The following is a 20,302-nucleotide window of genomic DNA, read 5'->3' as shown; positions in this document are numbered from 1 at the left end:
ATAGGAATTAAATATACTGGTTAATGTGAGACTTAATTGAAGTGTAATATACTTAGTCTTTGGCATGAATTCAGATATATCAAAAGCACAAACCACCCAATAAATGGTACTGTTATTATAAGCAAATGTTATATATAAACTAAGAGTGCTATGGGGATAAGGATTGGAATGGGCAGTACGAATGACTGTCCGTGGAATTGAGTGGAATTAGTATCTTACTTGAGCATTGTGAAAGATATACCAGGTATATGTTAGTGATTAGACAAATTAATGTACCAGTAAATGTGGGGACTTTTTTCCATTCTAATAGATTTAATTAAAATTGATTGTCTTTGCTTCCCCCCCACAAAAAAACTTTGAATTTTGAGAAACAAATATAATTTTTCAAGAAATACAAACAATACTGTTTGCTAAAGTTCCATGTAGGTTGAATTACTTCTTTCAGAGTAATCACAGTAGGGTTAAAAGCTCTTATGTTTTTAAATTGATATTTCTCTAATTCATTTCAGTGCTTTTCAGTCATATCAAGTAGGGTCTTGTTCATGCTTTAGCCATTTTATTTTGATAGATGTTTTGGAACAGATGTTCTGAATTATGTTTTATATTTTAGCTTAATACAGGTTGAGTGTCCTTTATCCAAAATGCTTGGAATCAGAAGTATTTCAACTTTTGGATTTGTTTTTCCTTTTCAGATTTTGAAATATTTGTACTGAACATCCCTAATCCGAAATCTGAAATCCAAAATGCTCTAATGAGCGTTTCTTTTATGCTTCACATCGGCACTCAAAAAGTTTGAGATTTTGGAGCATTTCAGATGGGATTTTCAGGTTTAGGATGCTCATCCTGTATTAATCCATTTGTTTCACTTTTTTAAATAATTGATTATTTTTATATGATTACAATTCTGGTGTGGATTTGCTAGGTATTGCCATATTTTTTAATACATTCTATTAAGTGTGATAAAATTTTAAAACTTGCTTATGGCAGATTTTGTCTGTCTGACATGTACCCTAGGCTGATGATGTCAGCGCTCTCCTGACAGCAGCCATGCCCCCTTCTGCTCTGCCTTCATGTTACAAACCTCAAGTGCTCAATGGTGTGAGAAGCCCCGGAGCCGCTGCAGATACTCTCTCATCAGGACCATCCAGCCCATCAAGCCTTTCTGCAGCCAGCAGTCTTGACAACTTATCAGGGAGTTTTTCAGAACTGTCTTCAGTAGTTAGTTCAAGTGGAACAGAAGGTGCTTCCAGTTTGGAGAAAAAGGAGGGTGAGACATCCTGCAAAAATAACTTTTTAACTGGTATTGTAGCCCCATATGTGTCATTTGGAATGCTAAAAGTCATTTTTAACCTTAAATACAACTATGAGTATCAGATTTATTAATATAGCCTTAAAAAGTTTTCACCTTTTGTTGTTTTCTTTCTTCCAAGCTGAGAGTTGAAGGGTCTTTATGCTGCTGATCTACCCTAGATGTAAACTTTTTTTTAACCTGTCAAAATCCATCTTACCCTGTGCAACAGTGTGAAACTTGTTTTCATGGCTTGCATCCTGAAAGAGGAAACCAATTTTAAAGATACAATTAAAAATAAAGTTTAAAAGAAAAATGAGAATTTTTCTTAACCTGAGACTGCCCCATTGGTTAACTGCTTTTTCTAATGTTGACATTTTATAGCTTCCTCTTCATGATTTTTGATGTTATGTTTAGTATCATATCCCAAGTAGCTATTAATATTTTGCTTCATCTTTATTTTTTTCTATATTTTGACATTAAAAAGTTTACTGTTATAGTGGTGAAATATACTATTCTAATCTGAATTTTTTTTCTTTTTTGTTTGTTTGTAGTTCCAGGAGTAGATTTTAGTATAACTCAATTCGTAAGGAATCTTGGACTTGAGCACCTAATGGATATATTTGAGCGAGAACAGGTGAGTAGATGAGTTGTATTGCTTGGTTTAGTGTTTTATGGAAAATTGGGGATATAGTTTAAATGTCCTGAGCATGTAAGCTATAGGGGAGAGTATTTTTTAAAAGACTGGAAAGCAGTCTTCTAATTTGGTTTGATCTTGGAATTTCCATTTAGTTTATTACCACATAATTGACTGTCATTTAGTAATAGTAAAATAACTTTCTTGAATGGAAAGTTTAGCTTATTTAGTCTTTGAAGTAAGTTATCCCTGAGCTTTGTCTGTTCAGTTCTCTTGTGTTGGTCACTACCCACTCTTAAGCCTGACACTTTGCTACCTGCTATGGGAAGGTATATGGATACACCAACCATACCTGGACTTTTCTAGGCCTTCTCAGTTTTAGGTACTCTGTAAGAATACCTATACCAGAGATGGTGGTGGTGGTAGTGGTTGTTATTGTTTAGAAAATAGTGTTACTATAGGTTTGTACCCTAAGGAGCTTTTTATCTAGGTATGTAACTAGAATAAGAACATATGAAGAGTTAAATTTTGGCACAGATTTTAGAAATTCAAAGAAGGAAAAGATGACTGTGAGTTGGACTATTCAGGGAAAGCTTCATGAAACATGTATAAATAAAACAGGACATTAAAGAATGGTTTCAGTTTCATGAAGTAGGAATAATATTTAAAGGTCAAAGAGCTCCTTTGAACAGTGATGTAGAAGTGCCACTTAGCATAATCCAGACTCCGGTGTAGACACCAAACGACATAAACAGTGTTGCATTTAGAGTGGTGGTAGAAAACTATTGTGGAATAGAAAAATAGTCCTGGATGTGGTTGATTTGAAAGTGCATATTTGTTTGGCAGTTTAGTTCTGCTCTGGTTCTTAGGCCAAATGAAAATAACAAGCGGTTTCTCTCACCCCTGCCAACTCTGGTATGTCTGTCTCTCTTTTCCTTTTCTAATAAACTTTGTTTAAAAAAAAAAAAGAAAGAAAGAAAATAACGATATTTTTAGTAGTTCATGACTCAGCTTTCTGTTTCACTCCAACTTGTCATTTACAGTTAATTTCAGTTTAACAACTGGCTTTTTTTCATTTCTAAGCTGTTTAAAATAATCTGAAATAAATGTATGCATCTAATACATTATGAAAGCACCTTATGAGTGAGTGTCCACCAAATAAGTAAGCATTCTAAATAGTTTCATCCTCTTTTGTAAGATCACTTTGGATGTGTTGGTTGAGATGGGACACAAGGAGCTGAAGGAGATTGGAATCAACGCTTACGGACATAGACACAAACTGATTAAAGGTGTTGAGAGACTCATCTCTGGACAACAGGGTATTTCGTTTTATTAATTGCTGTCATCAGTTGAATAGTTTGCATAAAGGCAGCCTTCAATGTACAAATGATAATTTCAAAATGTGTATGAGAGAACCTGTTTAATAGGAAGAGCATTAATTAGGATTCTGGAAACCTGGGATTAAGTCTTAGCTCTGCTATTCACTGTTAAACTTACTGAGCTGCCACCATTAACTATGTGAACCTAAGTAAAATTTCAGGACTATTCAGAAATAGGGGAATTGTTTTAGCTCCTAAAAATAAGGAAGTTGGATAAAATGATTTCTGAAGTTATTCTGGCTCTAAAATTTTATGATTCTAAAAGTCCTGAAACTTGGGTGTCTTACCTCTTATGGTAATAAGATAGATAATAACAAGGTGTTCAGAGTAACCCATTAAATAATGTAGTAAATCTCTCACATAGCTAAATTTCTAAGCACTTGGAGTGAAAATTCTGGAAAACAGCAATGTTACAACTGGGGAAATTAAACAAAACAAAGTTGAATAATATTTTTATTTCTTCTTAATGTCAGTGCTTGAAGAAAATGCAAGTGTATTCATTCAACAAATGTCAACACATTCTATATTGGGTCTGGGTATATAGAAAGTTAATTGTTTTAAGTGTCAAAATCACATTTTCACTTCATTGTAAAATTGAGAAAGTGATTTATCCTTGGGTCAAAAATGTCCTATAATGGAAGGCTATACAACTGAGGTTGCAGAGAAACTTTCATTAGCAAAAATGACAAGATTTTCAGGAAAGAATGTATGCTAGCCAGGATCGGGTCCACCTCTCATAAAAGTAAGAACACCTCTAAAAGTTAAGTAATTCAAACTAAGGAATGCTTTAAACTGGTATTCTAAAGTAGACTCAATTAAAGGTAGATGTGTTTTGGTCCAAGTAAATACTCAGCTGCTATCTCTCGATGCCAGTAAATCGAGAGGTAGGGAACTGGCAGAAAGTAGTTTATTTCTGAATTCAAATTCAGGGAGACAGAACCCGACTCCTGATATTCTAAAACCAATCTGCTCCCCCCCCTTAGTTTTCACAGTCCTTTTTTATACATTTAGGTTTGCTGGTCCCCTATACATTTGACTACATGACTGACAAAGCATTATATAGAACTCATGTTACAGCTGCACTTTGTCAATAGTAATGCTTATGGTCCACATTTCCTGGCACCAGCTACCAAAAAGTAGCTCACAGTGTTATCAGTAGCTCACAGTGTTATCAAACTGAAATGTTGGTTAAGCTTGCCATAGAGTAAAGGCATTGACAGAGCCTATTGCAGAGTAGAAAACATTATATCCACTACAACATATTGCTGATTGTTATAACATGCAAAAAGTTATAGAAATTACAAGGCATATGGTTACATGGGTGCTATATTTTCAAATCTATGACACTGATAAAAGGGAGGAATAGGGATTCATTTTTCTCAGTTGTGTAATAAGCACAGTCTGCAGAAGGTTAGGGGTTCATTGAAATGACTCAAAAGGGAATGTTTAGGAGATAAGAGAAATGCTTTCTTTTGTTAATTTTCAGGAATGTAGGTACACGCAGGCCCACTGGAACACTCCCTATGCCTTTCTTTAAGGGTTGTGGCAATATGGACAAACTATAGCAGGTTTCTGGATCAGATGTGCTTTACTTGCCTGGTAGGGAGTAGAGCAGAATGTTTGAAATGCAGTATAGTCTTGTTTATTTCTAATATAGATGATAAGATTTTATAAGGTAAAGAGGTGGGAAAATCCATGACTTCCTGGAATATTAATATACAAAATAATTAGCATTTTAAAATGAAGAGGAAATAGAATCCTCAATTGTGGACCTCCATTGTGACTGTACTAGAATAGTATCCATCTGGAATGATAGCAATGACGATGGAGTGCCAAGGTAGCAAGGGTCTTAGGAAAGCATGTAGCGTTTGTACATTAAATGTAACGTGGTCATTAGAACTGTACAGAATGACCGAAAGGCTCAAGTGGCAGAGATACCTCCATGCTACCTCTGGTCCTGTAGTCACTCTGATACATCCAACTACAGCAGTCATTCTACATAGAGGAGAAGCATAGTCATGAGGCAAAATCTAGCACATCAGGGTCACTTTCCTACATTAAGTTACCACCTTCCTTATCTTCTTTTAAATCCAGGATTCTTTTTATTTTTTTTCACTTGATGTTAGTCAACCAGCAGGGTTTCTATACTCATATCTAGTATTCAGAGTGGAACCAGTGGCTGCCTGTGATGATCTTCTAACAGCTTGTTATCTTGCTGACTTATAACAGCCTCACCTATTATTAATTGTATCAAGTCAATAGATTACTAGTACTGTGCTGATCTCAGTATTGATCAACATCTCCTTGGATAGGTTACAGATATCTTAGTCAAGCATTTGTCACAATCTGTAGTCTGTAAAATATTCTTCATATGCTCTTCATAATTCCTAAGGATAGTGTAATTCTGCCATATCTATAAGCCTTTATCTGCATCTGGCATGTTGGTAGCAATCCTGTTCTTCAGACCATAGCTCAAAACCAGAATAGTACTCTTAATCTTCAGAAGTAAACCTCCATGCATTGACTCAGCAGTAAAGGATCCGACCCCTTCCTGAGAAAAACGGCAGTTTTGGAAATACCATTGCAGATTAAAGGAGAGTAGTGTTATAAATATGCCAAAGAAATTAGAAGATTGTTATAAATTCCATTTTAAAAGCTTTTGTGAGAATAAAGATACAAAAATATGTATGATTATCTTGATCATTGACAATTGGAGAACATGACAAACTCATTCCTGAAGTAAAGAATGTAGAGACATTCAATTGGTAGTAAACTCTATGGACTTCTCATTTTAGGGTGATTTAAAATTACCTGAGGCTATTCAAGTTTCTGATATAATTCTTTCTCCATTTTACAAAGAATAAAGGGATTAAATGCTGAAAAGGGCTGCATAGTTGGTAAAAGAAGTAATTTGAAGAAGAAAATTTGTTAACAAGCTTATTAAGAATAGGAGATTAAAAAAAGATTTTCTTATTCTCACAAAACCCTTATAACTTGTCCCATCAAAAATTAGTAGTCCAAATGCATTGGAGTGTCCTAGTTTCAGTCCTAGAACAGAAAAAAAGTACATTAGTGGGAAAAACTGGTAAAAACAAATAAATAAGAAGTCTGCAGTTTAGTTGATGTTTTGACAAGTATATTAACATGATATATAAAATGGTAACATTGGGGAAGGTGGGTGAAGGGTACACAGGAACTCTGTACTTTCAGCCTTCCTATAAATCTAAGTGACTTCAATATAAAAAGTTTTTTTTTAATTGGGTGATAAATCAGTTGGTTATTTTTGGTTAATGCTAATTGTTTTATTGACAATTTTTTTTAACCTTCAAATTTCATATCGTAGGTCTTAACCCATATTTAACTTTGAACACCTCTGGTAGTGGAACAGTTCTCATCGATCTGTCTCCTGATGATAAAGAGTTTCAGTCTGTGGAGGAAGAGGTATGTACATATACCTTAAATAAATGGAAAGGATAGATCAGCCGTGTTACTTGAAGTTTCCAGATCTGTTTGAACATGTAGTGTAGTTTTTAAATTGTCCCTCTTTACCTTCTGAAAAACTTCCAAAGTCAGCATTTAGGATTTCAGGTTAACTCCTTGGATAAACCTTAATTCCAGTTACTTCGTTCAGCAATACAGTTAACACTAACACAAAATTCTATTGGAAAAGAAGATACTGTCATTGGAAAGAAAATGCTGATATTCCCGAATCCTTTCATGAAGGCCATCGCATAGCCTAGTACCTCAGACAGGACATGGGCATGCTTCTTATCCAGGGACATTTTCTTCTAACTTATTTCCAAAGAGCGCCTGTATCCACTGAAATCTGACTAGTGCCCTCTTTCCATTTTCAAGAACATGCGCCCTATATGTATGAACATATACTATGTGGATGAGCTGAGCACAGAGATACAAAGTTGAGTGAGACTTAATTTTAAAATGTAAGAAATTCCAACTCTCAGTGAAATACATCTTGTGTTTTATTAAGACAAAATCAGTAGGAATAAATAAATCATTGTTTTGTTTCTTTCCATGTCAAGTGGGTTAGCTTTATGTTTAGCTGACCTTGCATTGTCTTACTTGTTTTTCTTCCTTTAGTTTGTATTATATAATTTTCCCCTATAAATATGTTTTCAGACTGAGTGACTATCTAATAGCTATCTCTAGAAAATAACACTCGTGAACTTATAAAACTACCAGCCTTTGAACAACAAAATTGTAAAACCTGTTTTGTGTTGTCAAAAATAGATTCAGATTAGTCAAGAACCATATTCCCCACATCAAAAAGAGCGAATGCGTCTATATTTCAAATTATTTTTCCACCAGATGCAGAGTACAGTTCGAGAGCACAGAGATGGAGGTCATGCAGGTGGAATCTTCCACAGATACAATATTCTCAAGGTAATAAGTTAGTGCAAATAAAGTTTCCTGAGACCATCATTTTCAAAACCTGAAGCCTTCAAAGTAGCTTTCATAAGAATATAACTATCCGTCTAACCCAGTAGGTCGTTGACATGGCATCAGAGACTGTTCTGGGAAAAGCTATCTCCTTGGAAGGTTAAGATTCTCAGAATTCCAGTACTACTTTTAATAGCCAATTATAATTCACCTATGATCATCTTCAAGTTTAGGTGATAGGCTTTATCTTGGGGTAATGATAAATCCTGTAGATTCGAGACTTTAAATATTTGAAGTACTATTAAGGTACTTCTTTGTAACAAAAGCTGAATTTTTTTGTGACTTATGAAAAGATACCATAAAGTCTTAGAGTGCTTTCTTTCTTTTTTTTTTTTTTAACTCCTATGACTCCTCCAGGTTTCTGGGAATTCTCAGGCATACCACCTTTTTATAACCTTTAATAGTACTCTATTCTCAAAAAACAGTCTTTTAAAAGGGTTTTGAGTCATTCTATGATAGTCTTGTCTTACTGGTTTCAGGTATTCCTCTTCTGACCTTTTTCAACTTTGACATGTTTTTCTTGGAGCTATAGCAATCCAAACTGCACATCATACTTGAGATGCATAATGATTCTGTGTTAAATACATTGATGCAGTATATTCTTAACTATTCAGTATATTCAAGCACTAACAAAATGTGTAGAATTTTGCTGTATATTCTTAACTTGTGTTAAGAATATATGTGTAGAATTTTGTTAAGGATATGGGCAGGAGAAAAATATGTGTTTAATAAAGATGCACTGTTTTCTTCCTCTATAAAGGTATTTTAATGCAATATTTAATGAAAATGTTTTCAATGATAAAAATGTTCCTTTTTTGTACATAAATGAGATCTGTTTAAGCCTGTTGTGATCCTTAATTACGTCTGTGGCAGTATTTTGAATTATTTGAGCCAAAACTAAAACCAGCTTCCAGGTATGCTCTAAGGACCAGCAGGGGGCTGTAGCTCCTTGTAACCAAGCTAAGAAACAGTTCTAGGATTATGAATGCAGACCCTAGAAGTACTCCTAATTAGACCAGCATCCACCTTTAACTCTTCTCCAGACAAAAATTTTAGGAATTAGAAGGTAGAGGGAGTAATTGTGCGTATGTGTGTATATGAGTGGGTATAGAATGTTTTTTGTGTAGCTATTTCAAGTATTTTTCATTAAAAACAGATTAAGATGGTACTTTGAGCCAGATAAATTGGGGGTAAAGGGGTACATTCTCTTTCTGATACTTATATACAGAACTCAGCATCTCAAGTTTGGAGGTGTTTTAGTAGTAGTTTTAAATGGATGAGAATGGAAGTATTTCAGCCAGTTAGCAGTACCCTTGACCTTCATATATGGCCGTACGTAGCTTTTTTTCCCTCCCCTTTGAATTTTTTTATTTTAAAATATAGCTATACTTCCAACTTACAGTTGGGACAAAGTATTTTTAGTCGACCAAAATAACACATTTTACATTCCAGAGAAAAGCTTTGCCTCCCTTCTGGCTAAATGTGTGGCTCATCTTTTAGTTAAGAAGAAGAAATAGGTAAGTAATTGTTAAGACCTAAAGATTTTATTTTTCTGGTTTATTTTTTTATAGATTCAGAAAGTTTGTAACAAGAAACTGTGGGAAAGATATACTCACCGAAGAAAAGAAGTTTCTGAAGAAAACCACAATCATGCAAATGAGCGAATGCTATTTCATGGTGAGATTCCGCTCCCCGCTCTACCACCATCCTCCTCCAGCTTGTGTTCAGATTTTCAGCTTCTTCCGAATTTGTGTATCTTATAATGGATGATTTATAAATAAGATTGCCATGATGGAAAAAATAGAGAAATGGGAAGGTTGACCATGTGTTTCTTTTTTCTTTAAATACTGTGATAGATTTTACTTATTATGGTCACTCTGTGTTTTATTTTTAACTAGTCAGTTGAATTAAAATAAGACCTGAGAGTCACCTCCTAAGAAAGTATGCATCTTATTCTGATTTTGATTCTAAGTGCCAAAAGCACATCTAACTTCAGTGTGAAAGAGCTGTTGTTATTGGAACTGTGGAGGTTTCTAATAATTCTTGCTGAATTTAAAGCACCATTACTTCTTCTTCTTGAAATTTGCTGGGGTTTTTTGTGTCATGAGCTGGAAGGCGTTGATTGGTTTTCCCTAGTTTTAGCAAAGTTAAATATAGATACTGATGTAGTGTTTGTCAGGTCTTTAAGCACATTACCGAGAGTAGCTCCAATATGTGCCTTCATTTGTCCTTGTATGCAGAAAGGTTTTAGAGACCTGTGGAGTTCTGTAAAGCACAGTATGTAAATTTTACAGTATCCTAAAAGAATGGCTGTTATAGAATTGATGTTCATGTGCAATATGTAAATGTTTTTCTCATTTTAAAGCCCTGAATAAACATCCTGATAATCTCTTGGCACAGAGCACAGTATTTATTTATGTATTAACTCTATGGTTATAATGAGTGATTTTTCTAATTTATGATATAAATAGTTTTGCTTTTTCCAAGTTAATTCCAAAAGTGATTCTGTGCATCTGTATTTCTGTAAAGTAAGATTCAGTATATTTTCCTGTCCCTTTACGAACAGGGACACTGATCTTGATTAATCAAGTTGGCCCATTATTGTGACTTTTTCCCTTACCCCACTGTCACTCTCCTCCCTAGCCTAGTTCCTACACTCAGTACCTCCTTTGGCTAAACTGTTGCAAGAAAGGAGGGGAAAGTCATTCTGCAGGGAATGAGGGAAAGCACCGCATTTGCAGATAGAATCTTATCTAGCAGGGGATGAAAGACAAAGCGGCAAGACAGAAGAGAAGCCGCGGAAGGAAGAGAGTGGGAATGCAAACGTCTGCTTCAGCCACTTGGTATCTAGCAAAAGTCCACAGGCATAGACGTCATTGTAAGGCCCGAGTGCATTCAGCTTTGTTCTCTGAGGTGAATGATGGGACTCTTGGTTTGGGGTTTGTATGGATTTGGGGTCTGGAATTGGTGACTCTCGCACTGATATTTCAAATACTCTGTTTTTCTGGTTCAGTCTGCAGCCTTTTTAAATTGTTGTTATCTATCGTATGCATTTCAGGATCTCCCTTTGTGAACGCAATTATCCACAAAGGCTTTGATGAAAGGCATGCCTACATAGGTGGCATGTTTGGAGCTGGGATTTATTTTGCTGAAAACTCTTCCAAAAGCAATCAGTATGTATATGGAATTGGAGGAGGTACTGGGTGTCCAGTTCACAAAGACAGATCTTGCTACATTTGCCACAGGTAAAAGATCACTTGTTCTCAAGTTTTAATAAAAGTCAAATAAGAACTGGTTACATATTTCAGAAATTTTTGAGGGCAAAGCATTATGTTGGACAACTCTAGGAACACAAGCTATGCATCTTTTAGGTTGTTTTGGTCCTTTCACCAATTAGAGTAATAGCTAATATTTATTAAATGATCTGTATGGGTTAATTATGATTGTAAATACTTGACCTATTTAATTTAATTATTAGGACACTTTATGCTTTAAAGAAAACTGAGTAGTGAGCTGGGTGTTGTGGCTCACACTTGTAGTCCCAGCATTTTGGGGGGCTAATGCAGGAGGATCACTTATGGCCAGAAGTTCAAGACTTCTGGGGCAATATAGCAAAACCCGTCTCTAAAAATAACTTTTAAATAATTTAGCAACATGTGGTGACTTGCCCTTGTATTCCCAGCTACTCAGAAAATTGAGGCAAGAGGATTGCTTGAGCCCAGGAGTTTGAGGCTGCAGTGAGCTATAATCATGACACTGCCCTTCAGCCTGAGTAACAAAGTGAGACACCATCTCTTAAAAAAAAGGAAGGAGCCGGGCACAGTGGCTCACTCCTGTAATCCTGGCACTTTGGGAGGCTGAGGCGAGAGGATTGCCTGAGTTCAGGAGTTCGAGACCAGCCTGCGCCACATGGCGAGACCACGTCTCTACAGTAAATCAAAAAAAATCAGCCAGGCATGGTGGCACATGCCTGTGGTTCTAGCTTGGAAGACTGAGGCAGAAGGATCACCTGAGCCCTGCAGGTCAAGGCTGTGGTGGCCACGAGCATGCCACTGCACTCCAGCCTGGGCAACAGAGTGAAGCTCCAACTCAAAAAATATAAAAATAAAAAGGAAGGGACGGAGGGAAAAGAATACTGAACAGAACAGAATAGTGGGCGCGAAAGAGACTTTATTGTAGCGTGAATATTATAGGACTCTGGATTCTTTCAAATCTGGTATTCAAATGCTAAATAGCACCATTTGCCAAATCTGATTTGCCTGAGGGAATCTCTTCCACTGTGACGTGATCCTAATCCTCTGTTTGTAATATGATTATTGGAAGAGTTATAATTAAAACACATTAATCCTTTTAGGAAGCAAGTAATTGTCAAGTAGCTACATTGCACTTTTTTTCACTTTTAATTACCAGTTCCAACTCACTGGTTAAAATCATTCAGGTAACTTGGCCCTAATTTATAAAATCCTCATAGGCAAAAAATTATCTTCTGCCATTTGAAAAATCTAGTAAGATTAATTAGTGAGATTTATTCCAGTAAGGGCACTGCTTATAAGAGGTCTCGAGCAATAGTTACCAGACATTCGCGTGCATCACAGTTACCTAGGGAGTGTGTTTAAAGTCCAAGTTCCTAGACCCCATCTCCTGAATTGCTGATTTAGTGGAACTGGGATGGGACTCTAGAACTTAAATTTCTGCTGTCCCAGGTGTGATGCTGCTTCTGATTATTGATCTAGAAAAAAACCCCTAGAGCAGTACTTTTCACTTTGGCAGCCTTAGAATCCCCTGGGGAGCTTTAAAACCTACTATTGCCTAGGTCCCTCCCTCAAAGATGCTCATATTTTTGGTCTGGTGTGTGACCCAGGCATTAGGATTCTTTAAAGCTTCCCAGCTGATTCCAAAAGGCTGCTGAGCCAAAGAACTACAGTCCTGGAGAGAGACAGGGTCTGTCTTTGTGTGTGTGTGTGTGTTTTCTTTACTGTTGTTATTTCTCCCTAAATTAAGGCTCCAGTAGGGGTTCTATGGTAGGCCCTTCTGGGTATGATCTCCTACACACTTCTATTTTAGAACATAAATTGGACTGGTCAGGTGGCTTGTAATTTCCCAAAATTCTATAAATTGAACACTGCTGTTTTTATTTGTTGCATCTGGTCTGAGGTTCAACAGTGCTACTATAATACTATTACAATACTGAGCTGACTGTGGTGGCTCACATAAGCAGTATTCTGTACCTCCCTCTTCTTTGGAAAATAGAACCATCAACTGGTCTACCAAAATCTCCTATTCTCTTTTAAAAAGAAAAGAAACACTGAAGTAATACTAAAAGGTTCTTTGAAATTAAGAAAGGCCAGTCACATGCCTGAGGGAAGTGGGAACTAGTCTGCTTAAGCTGGTGATAAGGGGACACCTATCGGGAAGTAACACTTCAGCTGAAGTCTAAAAAAATAGTTGGTGTCAGCCAGTAGAAGAGTGGTTAGATAGATACTATTCCAATGGTGGGTAAAAGTATATGCATAGAAGCCATGAGATAAGGAAATTTGGCATTTGTGAAGAAAAGAAAATTAATTTACGTGGGGCATAATGAACATAAAATGAGATTGAAGAAATTGGAACCATTGTAAGGAGTTAAGGTATTCTTTTAAGTATGGCAAAAAGCCTCTAGAAGATTTTAACCAGAAAAGTGACTTGATCTGATTTTTGTTTGTTTTAATCACTGATTGCTTGGATGGAAAATGGTTTGAACAGGAATTAGAACAGAAACAAGAAGACTAGTTAGGAGGCCATTGTGATAGTCCAGGTGACAGTTTGGGTGATTTGGTGGCAGTAGAATTAAGATAAATGAATGGATTTCAGATATTTGAAGGTGAAATCAACTGAACTTAGTTGGATACATGTCCAACTTTGCAAGCCACTTCATGGAAGGCCCTGAACTTACTCCTCCTTCCCACTTGGCCAATAATTTTGCTGAGACACAAATAAAATGGTACCGTTTGCATCTCTCAAGTTATTACATTTTCAGGTTTTACAATGAAAATAAGGATTAACTAAATTGACAGTTGTTTCATTAATAAGAGTAGTAGGAGATATTCTTACAAAGTTTTTAAGGGTAAAATGATGAAAATAACCTAAGTGTTTATGCATAACTGTACCTTTTAAATATATGCGGTGTATACAGATTGTCATATTTGTGTCATATTTGTCTTCAGGATGATCTTTTCCTTTTCGTGTTACAGGCAGCTGCTTTTTTGCCGGGTAACCCTGGGAAAATCTTTCCTGCAGTTTAGTGCAATGAAAATGGCACATTCTCCTCCAGGGCATCACTCAGTCACTGGTCGGCCCAGTGTAAATGGCCTAGCATTAGCCGAATATGTGATTTACAGAGGAGAACAGGTAATGCAGTTTTATGTGTTCATCTTCAGAAACACTGTGGAGCCGTACTCTAACGTCTTACTAATCTCTTAAATTGATAAGGCACATTGCCTTAAAAACTAGATATTTGAAAATTTTTTTTAGAAATAATTTTGGACTTGAAAAGCTGCAAAAATATTAAAGAGAATTTCCTGGATCCTTTGCCCAGATTTCCCAAATTAGTATTTTATCATTCTCTCCCTTCTTGTATGTGTATACATATTTTTTTGTGAACTATTTAAGAGTAAGTTCCAGGCATGTCCTTTTACCCTGAAATCAATATAAGTTTCTTAAAAAACAAGAGCATTCTCTAAAATTATCAAAACCTGGAAAATACCATTGATGTACTTTTGTCTAACCGTATCCATATTTGGCCAATTGTCCCGGATCTTCTTTTTAGCTTTTGTAAAATATAACTAATCCAAGTCCTATATTTAATAGTTAACTTCTTCATGGCAGTGAAGTATATAATTCTCTCCTGTTCACAGTGACACAGGCCAGGGTGGTTTTCTTATCTGGGGATAGATAACCAGAATCACCTCAATTACTAAATCAGACAGACGTGTCCTTAGTACTCATCCTAGACTTGCTGATTGAAATCAGAAGGACTGGAGTCAAGGTTGTTTTGAGAAAATGCCTCTAGATGACTGATTCATACTCCTTCCTAAGATTAGGAATCCTTATGAAAAGTCTCCTTATCTTTCAAGAAAATTCGTGTGCCAATATTTGAATCAGTTTTTCTCTTCCAGGCTTATCCTGAATATTTAATAACTTACCAGATTATGAGACCTGAAGCTATGGTTGATGGATAAATACAAGTTTTAGGAAACTAGTTCCACTGAACCTGAAGTCATCGAGACAGTGGTGGCCTCAAAATTCTACTCCTTTGCTGAAAAAAATCATCTTGACCACAGACCTGTGGCCAAAGGATAAAAAATGTGAAAGAAGTTTAACATTCTGACTTGATAAAGCTTTAATAATGTACAGTGTTTTCTAAATATTTCCTGTTTTTCAGCACTTTAACAGATGCCATTCCAGGTTAAACTGGGTTTGTCTGTACTAAATTATAAACAGAGTTAACTTGAACGTTTTATACATTATGAATTGATTCTAACAGAAACTGTAATGCCCTCAAACAGAACTCATTTTACTAATACAATACTGTGTTCTTTAAAACACAGCATTTACACTGAATACAATTTCATTTGTAAAACTGTAAATAAGAGCTTTTGTACTAGCCCGATATTTATTTACATGGCTTTGTAATATAAATCTGTTTTAGAACTACAGCAGTTTACACAACATTTTCATGTGTATCATACTTCATCTTGCCTCTTCATGACTGAGTGATTTTACATTTGATTCCAGGGGCTATGCTGAGTTAGCAGAAACGCAGTCAGTTGGGAAAGATTGGTTTATCAGATTTCATTTGCTGGTGGAAGCCTTTATCTGTCATTAGAGATCTTTCTCATTTAAGAACTTATTTTTATTAGTACGCTGGGGATTTCATTGTGATACCTTTGTATGTATAAGACACACATTCCAAAGAGGTCTAATTATGATAGGTCCTGATTACTGAAGAAGCATCAAGCTCTAGATTTCACATTGGAAATTTTTCTAATATCATTCTGTGAAAATTGGAGCAAGTGCTCCTATTTTTTAGAAATGCTAAATCATGCTATTGAACAAGTATGATGTTCTTTTCATGGAATGTAAATAGAAAGTTAAATTTAAGAGCTAGGAAAGGCATTAATGCTGGAAGATTTTCCAATCTGTTCCAATTACCTTAAATCTAAAGAGGAAAAAAATAGCAATGGGAGTGGGTAGTATTTTATTCTAAATATTTTTTCTTGTTTTTCTTTGTCTTCTCACTGTATTTCTAGCCAGTCTATACATCCTGGGTAAACTGAAACCGGAACCATACATGTAGTTGTCAGTCCCCGCCTGGCCTCTTGAATGGGCAAGTGCTGTGAGACAGGTGCTTCCTGCTCCGGGGCTGCCTCTCCATGACGTTATGCCATTTGGAAATGCATTTTCAGTTTGTGCACCATATGGTGACCAGGCCTGTATTCAGTTTGGCAGCCGAGGAAGGAAGTGCTGTCCCATACAATGCCATTCCTGACTGTTTTTCTAATATAAAGTTCCTTTCCGGGAAGCATGCTCACCCATCTTGGTACAGAGACATACATGCATTACGGCTTGGCGGTCTGTTTTATTTGTTGACTCCAGTGCTCTCCAAAGTCAAGGAAAGATTTTTTTACTCACTCGATGAGGACATTCCCATTCACTCTCTGTACCATTCACCTGTTTTATATTTTATTCAGTCTGTAAATTAACTAGCCCTTTACAGTAACTTGTACATATAAAGTGCTAGAAAATCATGTTCTTGTCTTGAGTAAGAGTTATCAGAGTAAATGCATATCTGGAGTTGTTTCTATGATGTAAATCGTGATCATTGTTTAAGAGGTCAAATCTTGACCTTGAAGTGCTTTTTATACAACTCTCTAATAACTGCAAATATAATCCTAAAGTCATTTCTTGGAACACAAATGGAGAATGGAGTATGCCAAATTTTATATAATTTTTCAGATCTCTAAGCTTCCAGATTTTATAATTAGAAGATAATGAGATGAATTAATGGGGTTTATATTTACATACTTTATCTCTCAACATTTAGCCCATGTTACTCACCCTATGAGTGAATCTGAACTTGCTTGTCATGGTAAATCATCATGGTCTATGAGTTTACAATATTGCAAACTGTTATTTCATCTAATCCATTGCTTAATCGGTGTGTTTTTCCATGAAGGATTATATTGTGGAAAATATGTTAGCATGGCAATATTTTTGGGTAGCTTTTTGTTTGTTGGGAAGTTGGGGTTTTGTGGGAGTTAGTACTTTGCATGAAATATCTTACTTTATAATGATGGAATTGTTTTTTCTTTGTCTTGTGATTTTTATTTTTTGAAGTGAAATTTAACTTTTTGTGTGAGTAGTATTATACCCATCTTGAGTGTCTTACTTGTACTGTATCACATTCCATACCCTCATTTAATTCTTAATAAACTGTTCACTTGTTTTTCTGGGTAGCATGGTAATTACTGGGATCGTATAAATGTGTTGAATGGTCTTGGAGAAAATGGATTAAGATTACAATAAACCACAATTGCAGAAAACAGTGTTCTGAGTTTAACAGTGATAAAGAGTACAGTTTAAAGTTTGAAATATTGAATGGTGTGGCCATCTTTACTCAGATGCTGTAAATGAAAGTAGCTGTAAGATACTTGTAACATTTAGTCCTCTAACACAACCTTCGTAAACTTTAAAACTCATTCTTGGGAAATCAATCTTCTTACCTTATTAAAGAAGAATATATTTTTTTCTGTCATATAAAAACATTCTTAGTAAGTTTCCAAATCTCAAAGTTGGTGTTATTTATTGCTACTAAAAGAAAGTATAGTAATGTATGTATATCAGATTTCCATATGCTAAGTGTCCTTGTGTGTAATCAATTCTCTGCTTCTCATATAAGAGAACTGTGGTCAAATAATCCATAAGTCATGTGGCTTTAATATATTTCAGCAGCCTTAGCTTCCTGATTCATTTAGGATGATATTGAAGTGTTTGCTTGCTCTTTCAAGTGTGCATGCCAGTCTCAGTGTATGATGTGATTCAGCTGTTTGCAGGTGGATGAAGCGAGAAAACATGCAAATAAATTCCCAAAGCTTTTATGGTAATACTCCTGCCTGTGCCTTTGCCTACCATCCTTTCCTGTTAGAGGACTAGCCTGACAGAGGAAGCAAGGTGTAGGACCCGCTTTTCTCCAGGAGAACTGTCAGACTTCTATAGAGGAGCTGCAGTATGGCCTTTTACTGTCTCCTGAAACTCCATGCCGCTTCCGTTTTATGCTTACTAGCTTAGGCAGGCCATGACCTAGAATACTGAGTGACACCTTCCTTAGAAAGATCCTGCTCTCCTCATACAAGTTACCATCACCCTTATTAGGTGCCTTCTCAGGCTGAGCGTGGTGGCTCAAACCTTGTAATCCCAGCACTTTGGGAGGCTGAGACGAGGGGATTGCCTGAGCCCAGGGGTTCAAGACCAGCCTGGGCAACTTGGCGAGACCTCGTCTCTACAGTAAAACAAAAAATAAACTGGGTATGGTGGTGCAAGCCTGTAGTTCCTGCTACTTGGAAGGCTGAGGCAGAAGGATCACCTGAGCCCAGCAGGTTGATGCTAGGGTGGCAGTGAGTGTGCCACTGCACTCCAGCCTGAGTGACAGACTCCAACTCAAAAAAAAAAAAAATGAAGTACCTTCTTAACTTTGTCACCTACTCACAGTTATTTTCATAACACAAATATATAGAGTATACCCCCAAAGTAGTCTGCCAGTCTACTGTAGAATGGTGCTATACAATGTGGTTTTCACATGGGTCAGTTTGCAAACTTTGTTACCAGCCCAAGGAGAGACAAATACAAAAGTGAGGGTAAACTTTCAGAAACTTTTATAGCAATTTGATGTCGCTGTAATTTTTTTTTTATTATTTCTTAAGAGACAGGATCTCTCACCCAGGCTAGAGTACAGTGGTACAATCATACCTCACTGTAGCCTCAAACTTCTGGGCTCAAGCAATGCTCCCACCTCAGCCTTCCAAGTCTAGGTGCATATCACTACACCTGACTATTTCTATATTGGCCTGCAACAGACTGGCTATTAAGGGGGTAAAACCTAATTCTTCACGGATTGGAAATTAAGAAGAAAACTGATTCTTCACAGATAATTTGAAAGGTTTAAGAACAATATCAGCCAGTCATGGTGGTTCACACCTGTAATCTCAATAGTTTTGGGAATCTGAAGTAGAAGGATTTCTTGAGCTCGGGAGTTTGAGGCTGCAGTGAGCTATGATTGTGCCACTGCATTCCAGCCTGGGCAACAGAGCAAGAACCCATCTCAAAAAAAAAAAAAAAAAAGACATATCTGCTTTGTATATCTGTAGAACCAGCACCTAATATACCTGGCACGTGGTAGTTCTTCAGTAAATTTTTTGTTGAGTGGGCTCTGGATTCATGAATCTAGATTTGAATTTTTATCCTACCCCTCACCAACTGTGCAATTGAACAAATTATATAACCTTTTTAGGTTTTACAGTACTTACTTCATAAGGTGTTTGTATTGCCAGGAACTGGTTGTTGTAATATCATTTCCCTGAATACTCCATGATGAGTGACTTGAGTCTTCCCATTTACCATGGATACACACAACCTAGAATTTTAAAACTGCAAGATTTATCAGCCCCTAGTTCCTTGGTTCTAATGAAATCTTGAGAAGCTCAAAATGTAAAGTATGTGAATCCTTAGCATCCTGGGAATCTCAGTTTGAAAATCACCAATATAAACAAAGACAGACATGGCAACTTGGTTGGGGAAGGCATACCTGTAACCCAAGCTACATTCATATGAAAAAAACAAGCCCCACTCAGACGGACTCATTAAAAATCCAAAACAATCCATGGTGAGTACAAGTCAGTGGACACACTCTTGGAGGATTAGCACTCCCCACAAACCTAAAGTAGTAGAAGTTTAAGACGGTTGAAGTAGGAATGGGGAAGAAAAAGCATAGAAACCATTAGACAAGATGACACTACGAAAAAAGGCAAAGCAAATTTGAAACAGTAAGTTTTTAGAACTAAAGTATAATTAAAGACAAACATGAAACCACGGATTGGGCATATCTGACAAGAGAATTGGTAAACTAGAAGATAAATTGGTAAAATAGACTGCAAGGGCTAAGAGAGAATAGAAAGAAGATGTAACATAAATAATGGGGGGGTAGAGATTTGAAAAGTACTCCAAAATTCATGGTATGATTTCTTTTTTTTTTTTTTTTTTCTTTTTGTCAAAGTCTCTGTCACCCAGGCTGGAGTGCAGTGGCATGATCACAGATCATTTTTTTTTTGTTGTTTTTTGTTTGTTTTTGAGTTGGAGTCTCACTGTCGCCCAGACTGGAGTGCAGTGGCCGCTCCCAACCACCGCAGCCTCGATCTGCTGGCTCCGGCGATCCTTCTGCCTCAGCCTTCCGAGTAGCTGGAACTACAGGCGTGCTACCACACCCGGCTAATTTTTTTTTTTTTTTTT

General features: G+C 36.4%; 1 protein-coding gene across 1 annotated transcript in view; it reads left to right on the top strand.

Annotated features, from left to right (window-relative positions):
- TNKS2 (tankyrase 2) overlaps nt 1-17,343 on the top strand; it is a 67,254-nt gene extending 49,911 nt beyond the window's left edge. Inside the window, exons 19-27 of the mRNA XM_021714539.1 lie at nt 1,015-1,267; nt 1,843-1,925; nt 3,124-3,244; nt 6,648-6,745; nt 7,631-7,705; nt 9,334-9,439; nt 10,821-11,007; nt 13,993-14,149; nt 14,917-17,343. Of these exons, the coding sequence (XP_021570214.1) occupies nt 1,015-1,267; nt 1,843-1,925; nt 3,124-3,244; nt 6,648-6,745; nt 7,631-7,705; nt 9,334-9,439; nt 10,821-11,007; nt 13,993-14,149; nt 14,917-14,979 (1,143 nt within the window). The 3' untranslated portion in view covers nt 14,980-17,343. The remainder of the gene's footprint in view (nt 1-1,014; nt 1,268-1,842; nt 1,926-3,123; nt 3,245-6,647; nt 6,746-7,630; nt 7,706-9,333; nt 9,440-10,820; nt 11,008-13,992; nt 14,150-14,916) is intronic.
- Nucleotides 17,344-20,302: the final 2,959 nt, after the last annotated feature.

The sequence above is a fragment of the Carlito syrichta genome, unplaced genomic scaffold, assembly GCF_000164805.1.
Source record: "Carlito syrichta isolate Samal-C Ts95f unplaced genomic scaffold, Tarsius_syrichta-2.0.1 Scaffold305661, whole genome shotgun sequence".
Lineage (NCBI taxonomy): Eukaryota > Metazoa > Chordata > Mammalia > Primates > Tarsiidae > Carlito > Carlito syrichta.
Note: the sequence above shows the minus strand (reverse complement) of the source record. Positions and strands in the feature narration are given on the sequence as shown.